Source organism: Electrophorus electricus, chromosome 16 (assembly GCF_041902795.1).
Source record: "Electrophorus electricus isolate QZ-2024a chromosome 16, ASM4190279v1, whole genome shotgun sequence".
In the NCBI taxonomy this organism is placed as follows: Eukaryota; Metazoa; Chordata; class Actinopteri; order Gymnotiformes; family Gymnotidae; genus Electrophorus; species Electrophorus electricus.
In genome coordinates, this window is record NC_137512.1 from 5635001 (window position 1) to 5662904 (window position 27904).

At 46.9% G+C, this 27904-nt stretch overlaps 1 protein-coding gene and 1 long non-coding RNA gene across 32 annotated transcripts in view; both read left to right on the top strand.

Annotated features, from left to right (window-relative positions):
* The window catches only part of LOC118242268 (uncharacterized), a 55115-nt gene extending 31378 nt beyond the window's left edge, over positions 1–23737 (top strand). For 7 of the 20 annotated variants that reach the window (XR_014117583.1, XR_014117582.1, XR_014117593.1 and 4 more), the window contains 5 exons: positions 4885–9186; positions 9764–12161; positions 12244–12393; positions 13095–13403; positions 13526–15191. This is a non-coding gene — a long non-coding RNA (uncharacterized LOC118242268). Of the gene's footprint in view, positions 1–4884; positions 9187–9763; positions 12162–12243; positions 12394–13094; positions 13404–13525; positions 15192–20813 lie in introns of those variants that run through there. The other 13 variants (XR_014117594.1, XR_014117598.1, XR_014117587.1 and 10 more) reach the window with 12 other exon arrangements.
* Positions 23738–25511: 1774 nt separating this feature from the next.
* The window catches only part of atp11c (ATPase phospholipid transporting 11C (ATP11C blood group)), a 40902-nt gene continuing 38509 nt past the window's right edge, over positions 25512–27904 (top strand). For 11 of the 12 annotated variants that reach the window (XR_014117538.1, XR_014117539.1, XR_004776724.2 and 8 more), the window contains exon 1: positions 25512–26029. Coding sequence is in view for 9 of the 12 variants with exons in the window: in XM_035532131.2 (XP_035388024.2) it covers positions 26003–26029 (27 nt within the window). In the remaining 3 variants the exon portion in view is untranslated. The remainder of the gene's footprint in view (positions 26030–27904) is intronic. The other variant, XM_035532130.2, reaches the window with a different exon arrangement.

Sequence of the window (27904 nt, forward strand, 5' to 3'; positions counted from 1 at the left end):
GAGGAGCACAGTGAGAGAAACAGTGAGAGGAGCACAGTAAAAGGAACACAGTAAAAGGAACACAGTGAGAGAAGCACAGTGAGGAGCACAGTAAAAGGAGCACAGTGAGAGAAACAGTGATAGGAGCACAGTAAAAGGAACATAGTGAGAGGAGCACAGTGAGAGGAGCACAGTAAAAGGAACACAGTGAGAGGAGCACAGTGAGAGTAACACAGTGAGAGGAGCACAGTGAGAGGAACACAGTGAGAGAAACAGTGATAGGAGCACAGTAAAAGAAGCACAGTGAGAGGAGCACAGTGAGAGGAGCACAGTGAGAGCAGCACAGTGAGAGAAGCACAGTGAGAGGAGCACAGTGAGAGGAGCACAGTGAGAGGAGCACAGTGAGAGCAGCACAGTGAGAGCAGCACATTGGTAAGTGAAGTGCTCTAGGAACCCCCACCTATCCCCTACCCACCCCCAACCCATCCAGCTTGCCTGGTGAGAACAGAACAAAGGCAAACGTATGAGTAGCACACTTACGTGCTTTCGGCAGCATTTCTTTGATATTACTCCGTTTGTCTTGGGCATTGATGTTAGGACGAAGGTTTGCTGGTCCTGCAGGCTTCTGTCAGCCACCCACATCTGCCTGTTCTGTGTCACTCTGACACACCTGCCTCTCTCCACACACCTGTGGCCAAACTAGGGAAACAAAATCAGATCCGCTTTGTTATGTGATTTGAAGGCAGATTTTTTAAAACGAGTTTTTGTGTTATTATCTCTTGGTATTCTATGCATTTGTAAGCAAAGTGCAATATGCTGGTATTAGTTGTGAAAAATGGTAAATAACTTTCACCTAACACTGTTTTATAGCGCCTACCAGTGGAATGTGCTGGAACTGCAGCCAACAGTTAGCCGTATTCTGCACAATGTGTTTTATAACGTACTATAAAGAGTCAGTAGCAGAAGAGTTCTCCTTCATAAAAGTCAGCGAAACATAGCAATTACACATGATCGACATATGTCATATCTAAAATAGTACTAGCATGAGTCCTCTTGTGAGGTCTCGTGAGTGCCCCTAATTCATATGCCAACACTTGCAAGCAAGACATGCTTTGGCCATGAGCTAAAGATATAAATATCATAGCTGGCCTTTGTTGGTGACCAACGTACAATTTCAGACCGCAAAGGCGTACTTTAGCTTTGCCGTTGTGTTCTCTCGCTGCGCGCCAGTGTCCCTTGGTAAAGTGAGTAATTACCTGCACTCCTGCAGAGCGGACCTGCCAAACGCACGCGACCAGGGAACGGTCACGGGCTACGCGCTTTAGTTCAACGGTGCACGCGCGCGACGTCCTGCAACAGCTGCCCTTATTTCTATGCATGATAAAATGAATTCATGCGCAGAAATGCACTTGTTCTTAAAAGATGGCTCAAAGCCACACAGTGGCTCGCAGCCTATGATAAGATGATGACTGACAATGTTAAATGGTGTCTTTTTTTTCTCAGCGTCTCTCTTTCAGAGGGGAAACGCTGAAAGCTCTGCGGTGAAATATGTTTAAAATGTCGAAAGCAATTCGTGCCTCGAGCTGCGGTCCCACACCGAGTTTACCCACACAGATGAAATGGATATTCCTTTGAACCCTGACAGCCACATAAACTTTTGACAGTAATGGATCGTAATGTGCGTGCCATTCCAGTGCGCCCACAGAGACCGTTACTCGTCTCCCTCATCTGCTTTCGTAGCAACGTTTGCAATGAGGCTTCCTATGGGACTATCATCCTCCCCACTCCCACAGGCCCTTTTTAACAATTCCCACCACACACCCACACGCAGACACCCACAAACACCGACACACCCACACATACCCACAGCTACTTTCACACCGGAGGTGTTGCTATGCGTACAATGCACGAGCGCTGAGATTTGTCTCTCAGCGGTCAGCAGGCCTACTGTTTTTTTCAGTTATTCTCGCCCCTCCGGTTGCCGGGAAAGGTCTGCAGCGAGGGTCTACTAGCAGCAACCAGCAGGGATTCAAATATTCCGTTACGGCATGCATTTTTCATGCAATTGTCCAAAAAGGAGGACAAGAAGCAGAAAATGATATACCAATGGGGGGATTATGTAATAAAGCGCGCCTACGCGCTTAGGAACGCGTGCGCGCTCGCACACACACACACACACACACGCACGCACGCACGCACGCACACACACAAATAAACAAGCGCGAAATAATCTCTTAGGACTTCCGTTGCTTTCCCATACGAACCACACCCAGGAGGAACAGTAACACGAGAGCCCGTTTCACAGGGTCGGCGTGCGCACGTTCCCAAGCTGCGAGGACCAGCGGCGCTCTCGCGGGTGACTCTAGGAATCTAGGATCGTCTCTTGCGCGTCACCCACTGACCCATCCAAACCTAAAACACGCACGAGTCTGTCACGTTAGTCAACGATTGCGCCCTTTTCCTCTGCGCGCTTACCCTTAACGGTCTGCAAAGTGAAGGGGTCAGTAATATCCGCAGATGCAATGCGAGAGATAGCGGTCTTTTATTCGTGGATGTAGTGTGAGTGCACGGGGGAATATGGGATGGGAGGGGGATGGGGTGGCGGGCCGAGGGCGTGAAGCAGTGTCACTGGAATCTGCAGTGTTGCGCGAGCTCCGTACCTTTCAGCGTCATTAAACCAATTTCACGCGGAGGTGCGCTAAGAGAGGAAGCTCCGAGTCGCACCCGCCACAACAATGGCGCATTGAAGGGACGCGGCGAAAGTAAATTAGGTACCACTTCACAGACGGCAAATTAAAATCTGAAAGTTGGATGGGAGAAGTTGAGGGGAGATGATTATGTCTTTATTGTGCCACTCTCTATCTAAGTTAAAAAAAAACCCTTTCCCTTCCATTTGGTGACCACCTTTGCTTCTGCCCTCACGAGCCAAGCTGCTTCAGAAAAAATAATGATCTATTTCTCGTGGGATAATTGGTTTCTAAGATGCCCTCGCGTCTTATTAAAAAAAAAATCAAATCACGAAGCTGCTCATCGCTTTCCTTTTCGTCACATAATTTGGTTCTTATCAATAAGATGCTGCATGATAGCCTGAGAAAACTGAATTAATTAAACGGTAACGCGCGTGCTTATTTTTCCGTTTCTAGTTCTCGTGTGCACCGAGGGTCTCGAGGTGAAGGGAGTCTTGTGCCAGTCCGTTTTCTGGAGACCTTCGTGCAGGCCTATCTGACAGAAATGGTCAACATCAAATTGCTGCTATTAGGAGAAGTATTCTTACTTTCTGTTGGGTTGGATTTCACCACTTCTTTTTAACTTGAACTTTTTCTTTCAAGTGACTGGGATTTCAGGAGTTGTGTTTGTGTCTTTAAGACGGTACTGACATGCCACCTAGGCTGAAGCAGGGACAGTATACTGTAAACACAACACACTCATTAACAGTGTGAAATCAGACGCTGATGGTGGCAGGGGAGTCGTTCTTTATTTGGTAAGTGTGTGTGTGTGTGTGTGTGTGTGTGTGTGTGTGTGCGCGCGCGCATGCGTGCGTTCACAAGGGTAAACTGAGTAAATAAATGAGTCTATATTCCTTAACACTGTATCTCTCCCTAACTGCCAAGGTTTCTAAGTACAAGCAAAGGTGGCCTTTGTAAATCTAATATGGTCAACCTTTTCCAATAGGCTGTTTGTGTACATATACCAGTGTTTTTATTTTTTTTTTATCTTATGGTGTCCATGTGCCCGATGCTCTGAGACAGCGCAGTCTGTCTACTGGGCTTTAATGAGCGGGGCTTCATCCTCACGCACACACACACGCACACGTGCGCGCACGCGCTCTCGCGCCCCTGCACAATGCTCCGACAGCAGTTAGGCTTTACTGCCGCGTGTCCCGCCGGCCTTATGAGACAGACGGGGCCTCCTCGCCGTAAAGCCATCAGCCGGGAACAAAGGGGCCAGGTGCGGGGCCTGCCTGGAGTGCTCACCTGCGCCCAGCGGCATCTGGGGCCACGCTCTTCGCTCCTTCCTCTCCCTCGCGCGCGCGCGCTTCGGCGTCATTCAGCGGCCACTCATCTCCTTTCATTCCGTCCCTGTTCAAGGCTCGCTACTGTGTGCGGCCTGCCGTCCGTCTTTCAGGGACACAGCCACGTGACGCAATGAGGCTGGAGAGTGGGAGACAGACCCTCATTTACACGCAAGTTTTACCCTTGCGGAGAAACATCTACGCCGACTCCCGCAGACACAAACCGCGGTGCTGAGAGCCTGGAGGTAGAGACGAGGTAGAGACGAGGTAGAGAGGAGGAAGAGTCTCTTAGTGGTTTCAGAGGGTGTCCTTTTATAGAAATGGTAAATGGACGTCTTGTGTTTCAGGAAGGTTCAGACAGGTGTAGATAAAAGAGTGGGACTGTAAGTTACAGGCTCCATGGAGCGATTTCCTGATTGTTAAGAAGCTCTTGGAGCTGTCTCCGTGAAGCATCTCCGCCCTTCGGTGGTCCAGCGAGCAGGTGGCGAAGGAAGTGGGACCCGCGGACCGCTGAGAGTTTTGTTTTCTGTGATTTTGACATGTACTCATGTCCTTAAGTGAGGCGGTACCAAGGTGACACCCGGGCTGTAGCAGCCGGAGCCTGCTGTAAACAGAACACCGTCAAATTTGAGCATTTTGCTTAGCTATCTGGAGAGAAAACTTAGTATAAATAGACAAAGCTGTGTAGTTTGCACTGGTATAAACTTCTCGCACTGTTTATGTACATAACAAGAGTTACATAACAAACTGCAAATTGTTTGGGCTTGCCGTTTGGCTGTAATGTTTGGAGTATCTAAATATCAACTGAATTGTTTCATACCCTGAAAAACATCTTAAAAATAACTAAAGCACTGACCTCACCACTAATCCACCTCCACTATCTGTGCCTACAGCTTCCCAGGCTTCTGCAGTGGGTCCACTGAGCCATGGGGTGCACAGAGAGACAGGTGGGCCTCACACGGGCAGACACGCAGGCTGGATGTCAGGAAGACAGACAGGCGTGCAGGGAGACAGGCCCGTGGGCAGGCGGGCGGGGGTAGGTGCCTGGGTGTCCGCTCTGTGGCAGGGGAACAGATGTGTGGTGAATCTTTAACTTCCCCTTGAAGCCCACTGTCACTGCATCTGTCCACAACCCCCCACCCCCCACCCCCCCGGGTCAGCACAGCCCCATCCTGTGTGAAAAAAGGCAGACAATAAAAGGGCTATCGGCTGCACTTATTGATCAGCCCCTGCCCTGCCAGGGTTACCGATATTTAATGGCCTGTTGGGTCACCAGCGCTCCGGGGCCTGCTGGAACTTTGAGTGCCATCTGAATTCCAAAGCACTCGTGATGGTGGCTGATCGTGGGAGATGACGTGTATTGATCATGCCTCCTGAGGGCGTGTGGTTTCTGTGAGTCGTAGGCCCTACACAGATTATTATGGGAGAATAAAAAAAAAAGACACTTGTAGTATAATGTAAACACTACCTAAATCTGTCATGCTTGTCTGTATCAGTCACCTTGACCATGAGAATGCAAACTGTTGCTGGGATTAGAATCACAGCCTCATTAGTACGGTGACAGGTACCCAGCCGTCACAGAGCAGGGAGGCTTAAGTTTACAGTGGCCGCGTCTCTTCCCATTGTCCGGGTCCAGCCCCTTATGTGAAATAACAGATATGTCACCGACATAATACTCCGTAAGTAGCGTTTTATTGTCATTTATGTGATCGGCCCTAATCCCCTTAGACGTCACACAGTAAATAGTTGGGGGGGGGGGGGGGGGGGGACTATCTCTCCCTCGCGTTCTCTTTCTGTGCCCCTCCAGCGCCCGTGGTTTATTTTAATTGAAAATTAGCAAAACAAAACAAGGGCAAGAGGCTCCGTGAATGGAGCCCCTTTTCCCTGGGAGCTCCTGGGCCGTTGAATAATGCATAAGGGAGAGAGTAAACAGCAGCAGTGGGCCTGGCCCCAGAACAATGGGGCCGCTCTGAGCACAGCCAGGGCGCCTGCTTTTATTACAGAGCTGTCAATCCTCCCCCAGCCTGTGAAGCGTGGGACCGCAGCCAGGAGGCAGCTGCTGACCGGCCCACGCTGACCCGCTCGGACCAGCCTGGGCTGGGCAGCCGGGATCGGGGAGTGCACCCGCCGAGCCCCGTCCAGCATGCCACCGCACGGCGTGCGCGCAAGCATGCACACATGCACCGCTCTCATTGGACACTGCACAGACACACCACCCCCAGCAGACTCCGCAAGACCCGCATCAGACCACGCACACACACACACACACACACACACACACACACAAAAGACACCGACCCCATCAGACCCTACACACACACACGCACACGCACACACACACACACACACACACATGACACCAACCCCATTAGACCCTAATTACACACACACAGTAAATGGACCTTATATTAAATAAAGTTGTGGTACAATCAGGATTTAGGTGTTTTGAATAAGTCACTCTTGTCCTAGACCTTAAGGAGCAGAAGAATATCTATGAATAGAAGGATCATTATTATTTTGTTTACACATGAACTAGATTTCATGATAAAGTCATAGCAAGTAAACACATACTATTTTTCTATTTTTCCTATAAAAAAGTTTTTTTCTGGAGTGGTGAGGCAGGTGGTTACTGAATTATCCTTCATATGTATAGCCTTGAAAAGAAAAAGAAAAATTACAACAGTTTCAATAAAATTATAATACTTTTCATATATTTTGCTAATGAGAAACTTTACAATGTCTTGGACTCTGGGACATGGTTACAGAATGCTTGAACAGAAGGCCGAGGTCTGTATTAGTGGACTACTGGGTCAGAGAGGGCACTTTGAAAACTTCTCTCCATTTGCCACCTACTCTCCGTCTTCAGCCATTGAGATTCCAGTCCTGCCTCTCGGCTCCGACCCGGTGTGGTTGCCATGACAACCAGCAAATTGGTTAGCGGGGTGAGTAATGATGTGATGTGGTGGAGCTGGAAGCGCCCAACAAAGGACTTATTACAGGCAGCCTACCAACACTTCCTGTCCAACACTTCCTGTCCAACACTTCCTGCCCTCATGGGCAAGCACAGATAGAGAGCAAGAGGAGGAAGAGAGAGGAGGAGAGAGGGGAAGAGAGAGAAAAGAAAGCGAGGGAAGAAGAGAAGAGAGCGAAAGAGTAAGAGAGAAAGAGGGAGGAAGAGAGAAAAGGAGAAAAGGTGGGGGCGAGACGAGGCCCCTCTGCTACTCCTCACCGCACTTCTTCACGCTCTCATCATCTTATCACTGTTAACCTGGTTCCCTTTCACAGAGCCTCGCTGCAGGGGGCCGATGGTAATCCGTGCTGCAAACGTCCAAGCCACTCGTGAGAGAGGGAGCGGGACCCTGTGGGAATGGTACTGAGGGTGCGCTAATGTGGGAATGTTAATGAGGAAACTTTGATTCTCTTCTCTCTGTGTACTCAACTGTTATTCTGTCTTACCCTCATTCTGGGGATGAGTCAGTGTCAGTGGATAGCTTTTTTTCTTTTCTTTTTTTTTGGACAAGAACTGAGATTCTAATATGTGTTTATGAAACTTTATTTAATGTTATTCCTTTTCATTTTCCTCTTTTTTTCATACAGAGGAGGAGAGAGTCTTGTGTGAATACTCTAGTGTCTCTGGGAAAACATACGTAGTCACACACACACACTAAGATCAAACATTTTTGGTGAAGAGTCTAGACCCCATCCAAGCCCCGAGCCCCCGCTCCCACTGAGGTGTGAAGGGTGTAAAGGCATTATGCTACTGAGAGAGAGAGAGAGAGAGAGAGAGAGAGAGAGAGAGAGAGAGAGAGAGAGAGAGAGAGAGAGAGAGAGAGAGAGAGAGAGAGAGAGAGAGAGAGAGAGAGAGAGAGAGAGAGAGAGAGAGAGAGAGAGAGAGAGAGAGAGAGTTCCGTGGTGCAGGATGTTTGAGTATTTGAGTTTAGTTTAACAACATCCTCTGTGCGAACCCCCAGGCAGGAGATGGGGTAGAGATAGCGTCTGTCCTGCTGCATGGCCTATTGTCCTGCTTGTCTTTAGTTTCTCTCTCTGCTTACCTGGGGCCCACTAGATGACTGGTGGTAACACAAAATTCAGTGTCCATGGAGTAATTCAGTATCCCTGTATTAATTCAGTATCCCTGGCTTAATTCAGGAACTTGGGGGAAGTGCTCCTTCTTGGTACATCACATACTGGTGTCGATACAAGTGTTCCAGCTGGGTTCTGCTGTCCCTTATGGATTTGTGAGCTGTGAACCAGCCAGACTAATGCAATTTGTTGAAAAGGATACACTCTAGTTTTGGGCCATTTAACAATTATTTCAATTAACAGTTTATGAATTTCTTGGCTCAGACAAAAGTCCGCCTTATAGTAAGACATGTAGCACCACTGATTTAAATTTAACGGCTCGCAGTTTATGAGATTCCAGATGCATGTTGAATAATAATAATAATGTGTAATGTGTGTAAATGATTAGAGTAATTTCAAGGGAAAAGGAGTCTGTGGATTTCTCAGTGGGGCTGTTCTCTTTCACCTGGTGAACAGGACGTGCCTGTTATCGTCTTCTTGCACCTGGGCCGGGTCAGTTCACCAGCGTGGTCAGAGCAGTCAGCCCGCAGCGTCTGGCCGGGCTCAACCGAAGGGAGGCCCTGCACCCACCCTCGTCATCATGGGAACCGGTGCATCAGGAGGAATTTGCATGTGTGGCTCAGGTAACAAGTTGTGGGAAAGGGGGCAGGTTGTTCAGTGATGGCCAGAGGAGAGAGAGTAACCCTGAGGTGCAGACAGCTAGAATATAGGAGCGTCAGGCGCGGAAGTCTGCAGTGTGGCAATACACACCCATATAGGCGCGTGTGCACGTTTTGTGTGCTCGTCCATGAGCACGTGTGTGTTTCCTGTGCGCGTTTATGTGGGTGTGTGAGTGAGTGTGTCTTGGTGTGTGATTGTGCACGAGAGTATGTGTATATGTATTCTCTGTGTGTGTGTGTGTGTGTGTGTGTGTGTGTGTGTGTGTGTGTGTTTGCGTGCGCGCGCCCATCCCCTAGGGAAATGGAACAGTGTGGGAATATGCATCCTTAACAAGGCCACTGATCCCTGGGGAGCTGGCTGCCTTTTTCGGAAACTTCACACACGCTCACACACCCACAGGCAAAGGGAGCAGATTTCATGTGGTCCGGGATCCACTTACAGTATTCCATCAGGTTCGCCACTCTCCACACACAGTCCATGCTGCTCTCCGGATCGCACTTCCAGCACGGTGAGATGTGCTCCGGTGGAGGCCAGCAGCAGTAACCGCTGTAGCCCCCAGTGCCCACAGTACCCCTGGAACAATGCCCACAGTACCAGTGCCACCAGTAGCCCCCAGTGCCCACAGTACCCCCGGAACAATGCCCACTCTTCCCCCCGAGAGACGAGGGATGGCTGATCAAAGCCGGCCCTCCACAGGCGATCGGCGCTCTGACGAACCCTTTGTGTTCGTGTGCGTGTTCATAGCCACGCTCTCATTGCTCCCTGGTCATGCGATCATTGTAATGTATTTATTTTATGGCATTGTGTAGGAAAGAATGTGGTAAAACAGATGTGAGGCAGTTAATACACATATATATATATATATTAATGACAATATATATCGACATTGGCAATAAATATATATATATATATATATATATATATATATATATATATATATATAAAATGACTATGTATATATACATATGTATGTGTATGTATATATATATAAAAAATCAATGATGGTATTCTCATTTTCATTTGTGTTAGTGCGCCTCACAGCAGTGCAGACCATTCTGAAGACAACATGTTGATAAGGATCCTCATGCGATCCACCTGCCGATGGACAGATAAGACTCTGTTTGAGAATGGCATGGCAGATCGGTGGGGCTGGTCTCCAGGAGAAGACCTGCACACACACACACACACACACACACACACACACACACACACACACACACACACACACACACACACACACACACACACACACACACACACACACACACACACACACACACACACACATCTTCTGGGGTAGGAGCCCAGAGCCTGAGGGTCAAGGGGTCCTGTTTACCTGGGCCAGGTATTTCCTCTGTGGACTGATAAGAGCAGGCCAGGGGAAGTGCTCCGTCACAGGTGAGTGGAGGGGGGAGAGAGGGAGAGAGAGAAAGAGAGAAAGAGAAGCATGAGGAAGCTGCCTGTGGTACATAGACACACAGTCCAACAACAGACAGGAGCATAGACCTCCTCTAAACAAACCTCCAACAGAGATAGACACACACACACACACACACACACACACCCGCACTGACACACACAGAATCACAACCCAGTTTAAATAGCACTTCACACATCTAAGCCCTAAGAACAAGGTGGGGTGCACAGATATGAGCTATGAAACACAATACATCCTTTGTTTTTAAGTGTGCATGCGCAAGTCCTTAATTTTCCCATCATATAAAACACCTAAAGGCTGCAACATTATACAGGCATCAATCATCAGGAAAAATGCCACCAAACAGGACCAAACCCCGATGGAGAGGAACAGTCACAGTAACTGCTACCAGAGGTGTGTGATATGAGCTGAACTGAGATATCTGTACCCATAAGGCATGACCACGGGCGGAGCGGGGGGGCCGCAGACTTCGACGGCGCTTTGGGTAAACACTCGCAGGACAGGAGGGGCGCGGCTGATGGATGGTGGCCGAGTTTGTTTGTTTTTCCTCTTCCTCTCCCCCCATGACCTGCGCTCCGGGCTTGCCCCCCAACCACCTCCCCCCCCCGCCCCTCAGGTGCCGAGAGGAGCCGGTCAGGCCGAACATGTTAACAAGCGCGGACCCCTCTCCTCCACCGACAGACACGCATGCGCCGCGGAGCGGGCCGCGAGCGGCGTGACGTCTCACGCCTTCTGCCTCGTCGGCGTGCTGAAAAAAAAGAGTCTGTTTTTATTCGGAAAAGTGAGCATGACATGTCAAGGCCTAGAAATTATTTACGCATTAGGAACTGTGAGGGCGGAGTACAGATCAGCTGAGAGATACAGCACGTGCGGTAAAGATGAAGTCTGGTGTTTGGACTCTTTTTTGTATATATGGTGCTAAGTTTCAGGTAACTGTAGGTGCTCCACTCCAGCACTTCTCAGCCAGCAGGCCTGGGGACCCTCATTATAAGCGAGGCGTTTCAGAGGTAGCGCATGGCCTCCATTGTGGCCGCGCCAAACCTGAAGGACCCTCCAATGAGCGAACCAACAGTGTCGCAGGCAGTGAAGACCCCCCCCCAGCAAAAATCCCATTTTCAGGCCCTGCAGCTGGCTCTGCTCTGCAAGAGCACTTAGCCATGTCATTCTATCCGCTTCTCCGTGCTTGGGGCGGGGGAACAGGCACGGTTTTTGTGTGCCGCCGTCTCTGATACGACTCCAGAAATGGAAATGAGGCCACGGATCTTCATTAGGGGAGGCAGGTGTCCCTGGTCCGGCCCAGGTGAAGATGCTGGGAGGAGTGTTTTGGTGGGGGGGCGGGGGGCGCACGGGGAGGAGAGGCGGGAGCGCGCGCTGGAGGGGCTCCTCGTACCGGCGGGCGGCCTCCTGTTTCAGCTCCTGCCTCCCCCTCCACCCCCCACAGCACTTAATTGCCCATGTAATGAGCTGCCAGTGAATGGGCTTGCTTGTGTGGAGGCACTTGAGGAGCCAGTGCATTAGGGGCACCTCCTGCAGCTCCTAATCTCAGAGCCCATACATAGAAAGAGCTGTGTATGAGGTGCAGAGAGAGAGAGAGAGGGAGAGGGAGAGAGAGAGAGAGAGGGGGAGAGAGAGAGAGAGAGAGAGAGAGAGGCACTCACCTCTCCGCTGCATTTTCCCTGTTTGTGTTTGCCCCCACCTCCTGCCCTTTCAGGCTTTGTCTCCCGGTTCACGGGGTGGAATTGGCAGCGCTTTGAAACCTGTGGAAGCGAGGCAGGTTTTTAGGCTCCCAGAAGCAGATGAAGTGTGAGAAGTCTCCTCGTGGCAGGACACCTGTTCTGTCCCGGGCGCTGGTCGATCTCGCTGGCTACTGTCTTGCCTTTCTGAAGAGGATCCAGCTGTCGATATACGGACCACCGCTTCCATTCACTGGACCTTGCCAATCCAGCCATTTCATGATTCATGTCCTGTGTCTGAATTCAATGAAATAAGGTAGAGATTCTGTCAGTTGTCACTGACATCACTATTTTGGTGGAAGACTTCACGTATGGCTTGTTCTTCCATGTTTTTGCAGGGCTGCTCATGAGTTAAGAAGCAGAGAAGGGAGGCTGCACCACTTGGGACACGTTGTGAACATGGGTTTGGTTTGGAAGAGGGAGCTGGAATCCTGAGAAATCCCACAATCAGGAGTGCAAACGTGTATGATCAGCTCAGTCGCTCACAGGCATGTGTATGATCAGTAGTTCAGTAGTGTACAGACGTGTGTATGATCAGTAGTTCAATACTACAAAGACAAGCGCATGATCAGTAGTTCGGTAGTGTACAGACATGCGTATGATCAGTAGTTCAGTAGTGTACAGACGTGTGTATGATCAGTAGTTCAATACTACAAAGACATGCGTATGATCAGTAGTTCAGTAGTGTACAGACGTGTGTATGATCAGTAGTTCAATACTACAAAGACATGCGCATGATCAGTAGTTCGGTAGTGTACACACATGCGCATGATCAGTAGTTCAGTAGTGTACAGACGTGTGTATGATCAGTAGTTCAGTAGTGTACAGACGTGTGTATGATCAGTAGTTCAATAATCCCCACCACTAGTGGTGCTAGCCCTTCTCACGCAGTTTGCTGGAAAATAATATTAGCTCCCACAATCCCTCCGCAGGACGGCTAACAAATAAAATGCTGTTGTTTGGTTGTCTCTGAGAGTGCAGGGTTAATGATTAGTACTGTTGTGTGTGTGTGCGTGCGTGTGTGTGTGTGTGTGTGCGTGTGTGTGTGGGGCAAGCAGTGTGGGGGTTAAAGCCTAGAGATAGGGTCTTTCTCCTGTGCCTCAACAGATGTTGGTGGGCCCTTAATGTGGTTATCAGGATTGAGGGCCTTCTCAGAGCTGCTCACCCATTGTCTGCTCCTGCATTCCAGGGCTTGACCGAGGCAACTGGGCGTCCTGGGAGCACAGGCGGGCGTCCTGCTGGGCCACTGTGGGCCTGAGCACTGACTGCCGGGGCAGCTGCCCCCCGACCCCCGACCCCCACACACCCCACGTACCCCCACACACCACTGATCACAAACACCATTCTTCACACCTCCCTCCCAGCCCTGTCCTGCTCTGCCCCATCTCTCGCACCACCCCACAGCCACCCTGCCCTTTCCCACACCGTTTCAATGGGCCCAAGCCTGGGCACGAGCACTGCTGGGGCTGCCGCGCCGTCTGCATGCATATCCGCTTGGGTGCGTGCGTCTGCCTGTCTGGATGCATGTGCTTCATTATATATCGTTTGCATGTGTGTGCTTTTACTTGGCCCCTGTAAAATCCACATGTTCTAAATGTTGCTGGTTGTTGGCTCCTCCAGTCCGAAGCTTTTAACGGCGGCTTCTGGCTTCGTCCGTACTGTCGCCGGGACAGCACATGATAGCTTCGCTGGGCCACGACGGATCACTGCTCATCCATCTACACTTACAGGTACAGTAAAAGGTAGGACTCAACACAGATACGGGCTCCCCTCAACTGCCATCATCTTCCCTCTCTCCCCGCAGCTGCGGGCCTGTTTATATCCCAATCTGGAGAGCGGGCGATGCCAATTTCCCTGAAGCTGCACTCGGGGCCTTTCTTACGCTGTCGCCTTTGTGTCTGGGTGCGCGGCGAGGAATGTGGGAAAGGGAGGCAATTAAAGTATTGTGTAACCCAATTAAGCGCACTGCCCTGCAGCGGCAGTGTGGGACGCCGCACCGAGCTTGGCCTCGCCCGGAGTCTGCCGCCTGGCACCCGAGCGCCTCGCCCAGGCGTACCCCTGACCGCGGACAGCCACCGTCCAAGCCGAGGGCCTTTAACGACTGGCCGGTTTGGTAAAAACGTGTCGGACGGTTCGTCTGGTGCGGCATGTTGGGAAATGCGACAGAGAATTGATCTGGAGACTGGGTGGGCTGAGCTGCAGTAAATGGGGAAAGTGTGAGTGTGTGAGTGTGAGCCTCTTTTCCCTCTTCTGGGCTATTCATTAGCTCTCCGATTTCCATATTGCCCCCCCACTCCACCCCGCGCTTTAATCTGGGTCCAGCGCACGAAAGATGGATGTGTGACAATTACATCAGTCACAGCCGCCCATCACTTTGTCGCCACGGAGACAAGCAGTCAAAAGGCAGAACCAGGGTTTTACCAGTAGCCTGAAAGCTTTGAAATATCCTTCGAGGTAAACTGAATTAAATTCGACAATTGTAATTCTAAAATCCTTTGACGTCGTGCTATTAATATGATGCCTATTATGCTCAAGTGTAGCTCAGATTTCTCAGCGCTGAATATAATATTTGATTGCTTACTCTCCTCTGGCTATTTCACTTTGATGTCTTTGATCTTTGGTCTGAGAGTCCCTTATTTGATGATTCTACAGAGACCTAAATCATGGCAAACACAACGCTGCCATTGGCTTAAATTGGTTTTGTCCGGCTCTTTCTTGTCTGTTGGTCGGCGGTTGCTGGGCACTATATTCGAAATGCCTGAACAATGACAGGCCACAATGAACATGGTCAATTAACTGTATAACCCCGCCATCAATTAAGGCATCAATTACTGAGTTGATAGATGAGGCTAAATGACGCGATTCATTTTCTCCATCCAGTGGGAAACCAAACCATCGGAAGCAGCAGTATGTGAAAATCAGTTGATGAATGTCTTCGATACGTTGTCATCCTGTGGCCAGCGGAGACGTAAAGCCTTTTTTCCTGAAAAATGTAAAGAAGGATATCTTAAAAATTACCAGCAGAAACAAAAAAAAACTACAATAAAACATTACCACTAGCATTAAGAAACTTTTACTATATTCAGAGACATAAAATAGAAACATTTTAAAATAGCAAATTTAAATTTATGCATTTCTCCTCTGGGTTTTCATTGTTCAGAATTAGACTCAAGTAGATTTCACACATTTTATGTACCTTAATGATTTCAATATTAACACTGTATGAATATTATGTATTAAGTGAACTGACTAGAGAATAAAGCTCAAATCACATTTCCACCACTCAGTACATGTCTGTGGTGCACCATTTAATTCTCATACTTCCATTATTATAAAGTTTCTGAGTCAGTGAACACATTTATGGCTTCACTACATGTTACATAGTACAAAAGGTTCATGTATAATCTCTATGAGTTTTAATATAATGATGGACAGTCTATTTTCTAAGTTACTAACTTAAATGTTGCATTTTTTCTGTTTAAGTGAATAGTCAAAAAGTGCTTTTTACAAATAGCGAACAATTTTTTTTTCTATCCTGATCATTCAAAACTAACATCCCATAACTTCACATGAATTTTTGGACTGAATAGTATTTATCATGTATTTAATTCATTAAAACTATAAAAAGAAACATAGGGAGGAAAGAGTCTCCGACATGGGATAATGAGCACAGCCATATTGTTCCCCTGAAAATAAAATCAAATGAATCACTGAAATGTTCCATCAGGCTTCGACATGTGTAATTACAGAATAAATCTTTCTTCAGAGATATTGACCTGAAATTATGTCATATATTTGTAAGGATTCTGCGTTTTCTCCCGATTTTATGAGGTCTGGGTTTAATGCTTTACTTTTAATCTCCTGTTATTCCGGCCATCAGATTAGAGCCAAAATGACATCAGTTATCAGCTTTTTTTTCTCCATTAGGGATTTGACAAATGCCCCCTTTCTAACACCCCTCATATCATTCTGCTTGACTTTTCCCTGGGTTTGAATTTGGTTATTGATTGTCTGGTCTGTTTCACTTGGAAAAGGTTGATAAAAGGAGGTTTTCACTTTCTCTATTCGATGTGACAGCTTCCTAACAAGAATAATGGAAAGGGCCCATTCACAGGCAAATCGACCTAATTCAGCGTGCCCCTCCACTTTCAATGGAGGACTCCCAGTCCTCCCCTGCCCATTTCATCACAGTCCTCGCTCTTCAGTAGCCTTCAAAGTTAGCAGAACTCCTCCAGCAGAAAACACTGCTCTTTGTCACCCTCCCTGCTTGGCCATCAAACAGATAAATAGGTCCATAAATGCATACTCCGTTTAAAAAAATTTTTTTTTAAAAGGCAGTGAAATGGCCAGACGCAGCCAGCCGACTTCATGACCGACCCGCTCTCGCTCTGGCTCCGGCCTGCGGCGCGTCTTTGTGCGCGATATCTGACAGGCATCGCAGCGTCGTCCTCCCGGGAGGTTTCCCGCTGCGAGATGCGTTCGGTCCTTCCGCAAATCCGCGTGTTCCGAGAAAGCGAGCCTCTTGTATTGTCCGGCGTTTCCCAGAGTGCAGGAAATGTACCCCGGAGAAACCCGATATCACTTTGACGAGCTTACACCGAGGCATTATGGAGGCGAAACCCTAACCCCTCCATCTAACCTCTTTTCACGACACGATCCTTAAACTGCTTGTAATAACAAGGGGCCTGGCCTGCATAATGCCTGGCCCTAGCCTGGACCACTGCCAGCTCTGAGCAGAGCGCAGGTGTGCGAGCTAACCAGGCTTGGACAGCCAACACTGGGCCTGTTCACAAGGGGATTAAGGTATCACGCCTGCCCTGGCTGTAAGAAGATGATGCCTGTTGGACTCAGGGCGTTTTCTTGCGCACCGACGGCATTATGGGACGTGCAGAGAGCGAGACTAAGCCTGCCACCAGTGTGAGCTACGAGTGGCCGCGTGCGAATCTCGGCAGACACCTGCGGCCTGCCTGTTCCGAGCCAGTGAAAGGAACGTCTGGTGGAGTTTAGCGTAAAAGATGTGAATTTCCTTCTGAAAACGAGCACACACAGGCTTGGCGCTGCCTTTTAAGTCGTCACCGGCCTGCACACTTTTACAGACTGCCATGTTTCTTCAAGCCATGGGAACTCTGCCAGATCACCTTTTTGGGTTGTACAGTTCCCAGATCGGGTGAGAACAAGTCCAGGAGTATGTGTTCTTAGGTATGCTGGTAGATAGGGCAAAATAAAACCATGAGCTCTTCCAAGATTTTGGATCTCGACCTTAGCTTTCCCACAGCTCTCCGTTAACAATATTCTAACAAATGGTACAGACATAAAGAAAAGGAATTTTTGGAAATATATATATATATGTATATATATATATATATATATATATATATATGTATATATGTATATATATATATATATGTATATATATGTATATATATATAATCATCTATAATCACCTTGGCTTTTATTAGGACATTCAATAATGAATAATTCCTGTGCTGTTTGTAATAACAAACAGGAAAAGAATTGCAGCATGCAATTCTGAGGTTCAGGCATGTGGGATTTTGACTCTCCCTGTCACACACCCAGTCCAGTGTGTCCCGCCACGGTTTCTCGGCCCTTCCTGAAAGGCGGCCGGGAGGAATCCACGTCCCGCTCCGAATGCACGCCTGCTCCTGCTCTCGATTGGCTATTCAGCCTCCTCTAGGGAGACAAGCCCCAATCACAATATTGTCAAGGCTCTGTTGGTTTTCTGGTTCAAATCCTTGTTCACGCTGTTTGCTGAGTACTCGTCTGCTGTGACAGCCTTCAGACAAACAGAGACTCCTGAAAGAGGGCTTCCACGAGCAGATCCTTCCTGCTGGGCAGAGGCTGAAATGGCCCTTTCTCTCGCCATCAAGTGGAACCCAGCCTATTGAGCTGGCCCCTTGGAGCCCCACACTGAGGTGGGCTATGGGCCAACGCTTCACCCCTCAGGGCCTGGGCCACCCTCATGATGTCCCTGGACACCTGTGCCACCTACCCCCTGCTACCCCCTGCTACCCCCATCGTGGGAACCCCCACTGCCCCCCTTGCCTCGGCCGAGCCCCGTTACCCAGACCAGCGTGGAGCTGAGCCAGGCGGCCGGTTTCGGACGTACCGCTTGCACCGCTCCCTGCCCTGTTCAGGGAAACAGCCTTATTAACTGAGTTTAGACTGATCGGTTATTTTCGAATGAATTCTCCCGTGCATTTTGCTGAAGAAATTCAATCGCAGGTGAGGGAAGCCTCAGCCGATGAAATTTCAGCCCTTTTTACGACCACACAAAGGAATGCGGTGGGTTTTAAAAACTGGGTCCTGTGCCAGCAACCCCACCCGGTGTGCCCGCTCCGGCTAAATCTCCATGGCACACTACAGAAAAATGGCATCAATTAATCAGCATTCATGAACCGTTTACTTGAGCCTCCTTTTGTTTGCTGCGAAGTTTAATCCAGACACAGGCTTGGCTGTTTGAGGCCTCGTGGGCTGTTTTGAGGCCTTGCGGGCTGCAGCGCTAATGCACAACACGCTGCCGCCGCCATAAGCTCCTCTGCTGCAAAGCGCGAGAAAGTGTCCTTTGCACTGTGCAGGTAAATGACAGTTTATTCCTTTATTAACTTTCACACATAGCAGGCTTAATAGCAGCTGCGGGGCTGACTCCCTTCCCCGAGAAGGGAGTCAGAAATGAGTCGAGACAGCTACACTCCTCGAGCAACCGGAGGTCCCGATTTTGCCACACAGGGCAGGAAGTCTGTGGGTCTCCCTTCCTCTCCACTGCTCTCTCTCTTCAGAGGCCAATCCCGACCTCGCTATGCCAATTCATTCCTCTTCGCCATGTGAAGACATCTGTCCATATTCCAGATATCCCATTTTGGTGCAAATGATCCCCCTTGAAGGAGGCAATTTTTACAATATGGCAATTCTACGATTTTCAGCACGGCTTAGCGCCGATTCTTTGCCTTACCGAAGAAGCAAGTTTAATTGGAAGGCTGCATTTAAAGTCATTCCACAATTATACAATTATACTGGAGATGTATGTCTGCATGTTGCTGCGTTTGCACCAATTTACTGCACTTTCTGCGCAGTTTAGAACCCGCTTCCCTTTCAGTGGATGCAAATTCCCCTCATTTAGCTCCAAATGAAGCATAATTGCTCATATTCAAGCAAACACCTTTGCTATGAGAGGTTCCTCCTAGTTAGTTCGCATTAAATCTGTGCAGAACAAAAATCCTCAAATCCATTTGTGCACATGTGCCAGCTGGATCCTTCTGCTGGGAGAAGCATGAGGAAATGGGTGATGCAATTCAACACATTTGACATCCTGCTAACACTTCTTCCTGTTAGCGGCATCTAGAAACTTCACTTTTTAACGTGCCCAAACACCAAAACACGAAGACCTGCTGCAAAAAAAGGAGGGTGGGAGGGGGGAGTAAAACATTCACGCTGTAGAACTGTGGAGACGGTGTTTAAATTTAATTCGCGATTATTTATTTATTTGTGTGTTTTACGTTTCTGCGTCTCACAGCAACTTCCTCGGAGGAGGCTAAAAAGAAAAGGGGGGGAAAAAAAGAAGAGTTTGCATCTGTTTTGCAGTCACGGAGGACTGTCACCCAGGAAATATGGGACTCTAATTAGTTCAAACGTGCGCCCCTGGTGCACCCTTCTGTTGTAAAAATAATGGAATTATGCGTGGCCCAGACATTTGATCATCAAAGGATACTCTAGCCTTTCCGCTCTTTTGTTTTGGATGCTGGAAGTTAGAGAGCGAGTCATTGTCCACAAGGCCCAGAGTAGCCCAAGTGGCAGACCAAGCACACCACTGACAATAGCTTACAAGAGACACTTTTAATTCACACCCTCTTTTCTTAAAAAGAGGGGGCCAGCACAACAAACCGTTGACCCACTGATATACAATTAAGAGTGATGGGGCAGTTAATGCTACAAGCAGCTCTGTTTAACAGTCTGTCTTTGACCCTCTGCCTTTGAATAAATATAATGCGGCCGGCGAGCGAGAGAGACCGCGGTAACAGAAAGGGAGCCAGGGAGATTTTAAGCCACAGATAAGTAGTTAAAGACCTTTATAGAGTATAACACCATTCTCCTTGCTGAATAAAAATAGGATTTAGTGTTTTTTCCACTTAATTTGAATCAAAAGAATCCCCACCTTACATATTGCGCTGGTAATGTAATGGAGAGAGAATCACAAAAAAGGCTTTGTGGTCCTGACACCTTCTATAGTGGGCCTGTGTTGTCCTGCAAGCAAAAGGGGGAGAGAGCTTTTTCTTCTGCGCCGTGCTATCTGCTAACCCATTCTAATTGATCCCGCTGCATTCCTGCGCTGGCTGCATTCACTGAATAACGAGCGATGTACTGAATGCCCATGAATTGGTGCCTTCTAAGAGGAGCCGTAAAACAGGCCCTACTCCCCCCCCCCCAGCTCTGGCGCTCCCCCTCTAACCACCAAGATCCCCTCAATCCTTGGCCAAAGCCTGCTCTAGCTTCACCGCCCATAAAAGCCCCACTATTGTGCAGCGATGCAGCACCACAAAAGCTGTCCATCTCTCCGAGGCCTCAAAAGCTTGGTCTCACACAGGCTGGAGTGACAACCCCCCCCCCCCCCCCCCCGGTAAACTCTCACTCTGCTTCTACGCGTACCCACACATATATTCTACATTTTTTCCTCTCTCTTTCCCTCTTTCTCCCCTTCTCCCCCAGTCTCTCTCTCTCTCTCTCTCTCTCCCTCCATCCATCCCACTCTCTCCCTCTCTCTCTCGCTCTCTTTCGTTGTCTTCCACCCTCCGTCACACACGCTCTCCCTCTCCCTCGCACTCTCTCACCTCGGCGCACAAAGCATCAATCTGTCCCCAGTGCCGGCACCCTCGTCCCTTTGTCTCATCCGCAGGTGTCTGTGAAAGCCCCGGCCGCCCCGGCTTCCCGGCGCGCCACGCCTAGTCCGGGCCCAGGAACTGCTGACAAAGGCTCGCTGTGGGAATGAGGGATGCGTCGAAGGAGGCAGGGAAGATAGAACGCTGGGGGGTGGAGTGGGTGGGGTGGGGGGGTCTTTTAGGACAGATGGCTGGGGAAGTTTCACAACTTTTAGCAAGCCAGGACTCCTCCATGGAGACCACCCTACAGGACTGGGTGCAGAGACCCAGAGTGACCAAGGAAAGAGGCACCGGCAGAGTGCTCGGGGGGCCTGATATCTATTTGAAGGACTGGAGAACATATTATCGCTCTAATTTCTGACCTCTGGCACCAACGGATTGTGTGACACCCCCCCCCGCCCAATCATCACTAGATCTCTGCAGTCAAAACCTGTACTGAAGTCCTAATTGCCTTGTTTACATTACCATTGTATTAAATAATCATTGTATGAGGATAACTGATTAATTTTTCATACAAGAATAAAGTTCCATACATGCTTGATAAATGTCATAAAAAACACGTTACCTTAAGCTTCCGTGTTCGTATAATTTTGTCAGATCCTGCATAATTGATTGATTATGGTCCTATGACATATAAATCAGTAGAGCTACAGGCAAGGCAAACGTTTGATGCTTTCAAGAGGTCTTACATTCACATTTGCTTTGAGTTATGACAAGATGACATGGCATGACAAAGCTTTAATTTTTTAAATCAGATACTGACCAGGACTGACAGTTTCTCCAAAACGAAACACGAAATTCCGAGATGATCTGAACGCCAAGTATGATTATGGCATTATATGTTTTATGACATTTAAAAAAATATCTATCCAAACAATTTTTAGGGTTTGATTTTTAACTTTAAATAATGCATTATCCTAATATAAACTGGTTATACAATTAATTTGACCTATTTAGAATATTCAGTTTATGTATTTACATGCGTATTTAGCCTACTTACCTGCTTGCTTAAGCAAAATATCTCCGAACTTAATTCCTGTTTATTCACTTTTTTTTTCTTTTTTTTTCCTAATTAAGCCCAGTCTTGGGCTATCTGTAAACCTAATCCAATATTACATTGCTTTGAAGAACTCGTCGCTTAAAAAACTGTCAAACGATGACTTGTACAACCGATAAAGCGGCTCGGGAACAGTATTTAATATTATTATTATTATTATTATTATTATTATTATTAGTGGACGGGTGGTCTTGAATCTCTCGGCAGCAAAGAAAGATATTTATCCTACATTACACTGCCCTCTTGCGGGCTTACTTAAAATTACAGATTTTCTGCTGTCTTAAAAACGTAAAAATGCTTTCATTTCGACACAAACGTCAATTTATACGAACGGCTTAATAAAAAGAAATTATTAAATATAATAAAATTTATGCGTCATGTGAAATATGACATTATACTTAATTTTCTCCTCCACACTGCACGCAATCGGTCCTACAAGACACTTTGATACTTTGAAGAAGTCGTGTCTGATACAATGAGACATTTGAAGTTTTGACTGATACAATAAGACATTTTGACATTAGGTATTGTTCGATAGATCATATTTGCCATGCATGTATATACGTGCATTGCATGTATGCAGTGGGAAAATGATTTATTTATATTTCCTATATACAGATGAGACTGATCTGTCCTGTAGTAGAAAGAGTTGGCCCTGCGCTTGAGTTTGCTATACTATTAACAGTTTTTCCTCTCCAAATTCAGTTCCTTTGGCATATTTCTGCAATAAATCTAAAAGTGTAAAATTTCCTATTTCTTATATTTCAGAAAATAAGTTACTGTACAAAGTATGTGTACCTATAGTTGTCTATACCTATAGTTACTTATACCTATAGTTACTTATACCTATAGTTACTTATACCTATAGTTGCCTATATCTACAGTTGCTTATACAGTCACCTATACCAATATATGCTTATACTTATAGTTGTCTATACCCATAGTCACTTATACCTATAGTTACATATACCTATAGTTCCATATACTTATAGTTGTCTATACCCATAGTTACTTATACCTATAGTTACATATACCTATAGTTCCATACTTATAGTTGTCTATACCCATAGTTACTTATACCTATAGTTACATATACCTATAGTTCCATATACTTATAGTTGTCTATACCCATAGTTACTTATACCTATAGTTACATATACCTATAGTTCCATATACTTATAGTTGTCTATACCCATAGTTACATATACTTATTAGTTACCTATACCAATAGATGCTTATATTTATAGTTGTCTATACCTACAGATGCTTATATGTATAGTTACCTACACCTGTAGTTACCTACACCTGTGGTTGCCTCATGTGGGCCCTCTTTTCCCCTTCATCTGGCTCTCCACAGGATGCGTGAAATGGAGTAATAGCATTTACCTGTCCACTGAGAATATTCTTGCAAAAATCTGGAATTATGCCCCTTTTAAAATAATACACTAGAAATTAAACTACACTTTATATAGAGTTATATAACATTATAGGCTAGATTTAGATGACCTAATATTTATCAAATAGAGGGAGTGTTGCAGCCTCACAAACACACTTCCATTAGCTATTACAGGAAGTAGGAAGTTGGTGATTTTATTCTTTGGGAGTCAAGCACTCTGAGGCTCTGCCCTCGCTCTACACAGGAATTATACTTCATCTCCTACCACTGCCAAACTCATAACACCCTTATCTTTTCATATCAGCCATTACCACACCCAGTTCTGCAGTGCAGTTTAACTGTTTGCGGTCTGCTGGTATATTGTATGGTCTTCACTAATCCGTAAATAAAATAAGTTAAACTCTTAAGTAGTGTAGTTCAGTGAGGTATGTTTAAACTAAAATGCTTTTTCCTGAAAACCTTGTTAAATATTAATGTATTGTGTATAATGGTTATGTGAAGTAAAGCTTTACTGTGGACTGTATATCTGTGTATATGTGTGAGCATATCTTTGTCTTGTAGAATATCTGATACAATACACTGAGGTCCTCCCCAATCACATACAATAAACAGCTAGGCAATGAATAAAACTAGCACTAATATAGTACAAGTTTACGAGGCCAAGGGAGGACCAACAAAGGTCACGATCCATTACACACATTAATTATATTTTTGCTGTCTGTTTAGTAACACTATAAGGCGCCAAATTTCACAATTTATTCTGGTTTACGACAAAAATAATGACGCGAGGAGCAGCATGCAAAGGCCAGAACAAAAGAGAAAGAAAGCACAAGCCCCTGAACGGAAATCAAGATAATCTGGCAACCCGCCTATTATAACGACCTCAAAAGGGGCGGCGACAACGTGCTCTGAAAATGTCTGCGCGCAATTAATTCACACAATACGTCAAGAAAGCAGCAACAAACAGATGAGGAGGGCCGACCTGCGTGTGTAAGCAGTGAAAGTTAAGATAGAGATAAGGCCGTTCCGCAAACAATGAATAATGCACAAAGATCCTTATATGATTGTAGTCTAAGTAGACACGGATAATTCAGCTGATAACTTTGTACTTATTTGTAATGTCAAATATAGTAGCCTATATTTTTCACAAATTGTGATTAGACTGAAAGTGAATTTTAGCTTCGTGCTAACTTGTACATAGCACAAATAGTGGTTAACTTTAGGCAAACCACATAAGCCTCTAACATAAAATATTGTTACTCTAACAAAATATTATTACGCATAAAATCATGATTTGTATACTGTTCAACTATGCGCGCCACTGTATGATATAAAGTCTTATAATATCCTCATTCTAAAACTTAAGCAAGTATTACTTTAAGGATTTAAGCAACTGTTGGCCTAAAACAGTTTTCTAGGCTGCAGTCAGTGTCAACCACACGGGGGAGGTAAAACCAAATCTATCCAACACCAGGCGTTAGCGAGGGACTCAAAAATGAATGACTAACACCAAGTGGAGCAGTCTTGGATTTGCGATATAGAGCTGGTGTATGTTCTACGGCCTGGTTTAGTGCAGCTTCTCTGAAAAGACTACTATCTTGTAGTAATTAAGCCTTCTGTCTTAGTCTTAAAGCAGTCATGATCTTGGTCTGGTAGGCCCACAACGTCTGGTGCAATCGCTCGCACGCTCTCTCTATCTATCTATCTATCTATCTATCTATCTATCTATCTATCTATCTATCTATCTAATATATATAGATATATATAGATATAGATATATATAGATATATAGATATAGATATATATTGATATATATAGATATATATAGATATATAGATATAGATATATATAGATATAGATATATATAGATATAGATATATATAGATATATATATATAGAGATATAGATATATATAGATATAGATATATATAGATATAGATATATATAGATATATAGATATAGATAGATAGATAGATATATATAGATATATATAGATATATGCGCGTAGACAAGTCCATGCCGTCGAGATATTAAAACGCACTGTTCTCTTCATCAGTAAAATAGATCACAAATAGGGATTCTATAGGCCTGTCTCGCGTTTTGTTTTAAAATCCACGCATTGAAATAATGCTGGAAATAAGGCAAACTTAAAAAAAAAATAAATTTGAATACTACATTTCCCATGAAGCACCACGACACTACGGTTTAACATAGGGCGGGGTTTGGGGCGTAGTGGCTGGCGTTGTAGAGTAAAATTTGTTTGACAGGGGGTTAAGGAGAAAAGGAGGCGGCGACGGCCGAGCTAGACGCGCATCCTTCGCCACACAACTCCGGTCACTTTCTCTCCGTCGCGCCGTGATCCTGTGCAGTCTATTCAACCGGAATTCTCGCCACAAGCGTCCCCCCCTTTTCCTGAGGCTCAGCAACAGGGCATACATAGTACGGGATGCCGCTGACCGGGAGCTCTCGCGAATAGCACAGACGCTCGCACGCGACTGCGGAATACCTCGTGAGAGAAATGCGAATGGTTCGAGAACGGAGAACCGAAGCGAAACGGAAAGAATGTACCTTCACTGCCGCGTTCCATATAGACTGGGAGCGCAGAATAGGAAATAGATAGCTAGCTAAGACGCGTAATTACCGCCGTACATGCGAAGTTCCTCGCCTTATAGTTACTGGCTTGTAGTCGGCAGAGACGAAGGTAACTGCGGTTTCGCGGCGTCTTCGGACGGTGAAGAAGACACAAGAGAAATATGCTGCGGAGGAGGCTGAACCGCCTGGTAAGTGTCTTCAGCCCACCGCCACCGCCACACACCTGGTCCGGTACACCCCACCGGCGCGTCGGCTGAGCAGCAGACGCGATACGAACAGTCTGAGGAAGATGGCAAGGCTAGTCTGACGAGCAAACTTACGTTTTTTTGTTTGTTTGTTTTTTATCGCCGACTGACAGTCTCGTCTCTTTAGCGAACATTGCTGGCGTGTTAAACGTGTAACGTAATTAAGACGAAGGAGAAGCTCGCTCCATTGCGAATGCGGTTAGTGTTGAGTAGTTGGGCACTTCTCTCTCATGAAGACTGCGTTAAGTGGGAGTTCACTTCCTTCCTGGTGCAGTAGTCGGTACATTACTCACCGTGGGGGCCGCGTGGTTAGCTCGGAAACTTGCCGCACAACTTCGTGAGCGCGGTGCATGGAAACGCAGCTCGCCAAATGAGATGGCCGGCCGCCGTTAATCAAACACCGGCCCGGTCTCCAGGCTAAGCTCTCTGCGGGCTTTGCGCGGGCTCGATATGTAACTTCCCAATGCCCCCTTATTAGTGTGGTGACCGTTTAGACGGGAACTTTGGCGTCTCCTTTCCTTCAGCGACTCGTATAGCCTCGCCGTAGTGCGCGCGTCCTATGGACGTGGCAAACAAATATGTCAGTAAAGTGTAAATGTATTGAGCGTGGCGGAAGTCGCCTGTTGGCAAGTTTACCTCTGCGCAAGGAAACCGGCAAAAAAAAAACTTCGCCCCTGATATCACCCTTCACTGCCGTACGTCAGTGACCCTGTTGGCTGAGACCACACTCATTACGGACGTCAGAAACCTTTTAAATTTACCCTTTCATCGATTTTCTGTGCAAACGTTCCTGTCACATAATGTTCCCGCACTTAACGTTTGTTCCCCCGCCCCCGGCTTGAGGTCAGCGATCTCCACTCCACCACTGACTAATGATCCCTTTGTCACAGTTAAACTGAGAGATTGAGAGGTAGAGTTAAGATGATTCACAGGGGGTTGGTTTGAAGACTACTGTGTCAAGTGGCAACAAGTGTTAACCAAGTAGTGCAGTTCAGCACAATATTGTTACATTCACTGCCTGTGGAGCATATTGCTTATCGGTTTTCGATAAGATGCGTCTTGGTCTTGTTCTTGTATCCCTATTATAAACTTTAAATATGTCGGGTCATTTGCAGATGACCATGTGCAATGAGAAAAAGAGGTTTGGATTGTTGCCTTACTGGTGACACTGCTCAAAAACTACTTTCAGACATGTTTCTGCACGGTACTGCTCCTGTAACCTGTTGCCACCTCTAACCTGTTGGGCCTAAATCCTCCCGAGACTGGCAGCGTGAGCCGGGTAGATAGCAGCAGTGTGCAGGAAGAGCGGTGTGGTGATCATGCAGGCCACCTTTCCCAGCAGTCCCTAGGTCGGTACATCCGCCCTCGTCTCCATGGCTGCGAACACCCGCAGGTTTGCGGTGCCACACCACTCTGTTTGTGTTGGTGCCCTCATCACCGCAGAGACCCCTATCCTCTGTCAGCCCCTGTCCCCTGTCCTGTTTCACTAAGTCTCAACGTTCCATGATGTGGCCTTGAGAAGACCTGTGGAAGATGGCTCTGGCAACTTCAAGGTTGTCTGTCATTCACAGGAATGCAGTGTCGCGCAGATCTTTGATGCGCTTTCAAGTCCACGACTCTACTAGTGTATTGTGGGTAGGGTGGAGGCCTGACGGAAATGCGATGGCATTCAATTTGGAAGCCTCTTCGAGAAACACGGAAACCGTATGGAAGGACAAAAGCATTCCACTTCCAAAATGTAGCGCGTTCCCAGCCGTTCCTCCGGGCCATACTGCACCGGCTGGTAGCTGAAAGTAAGGAAGTGCTTGTGTGGCTGTG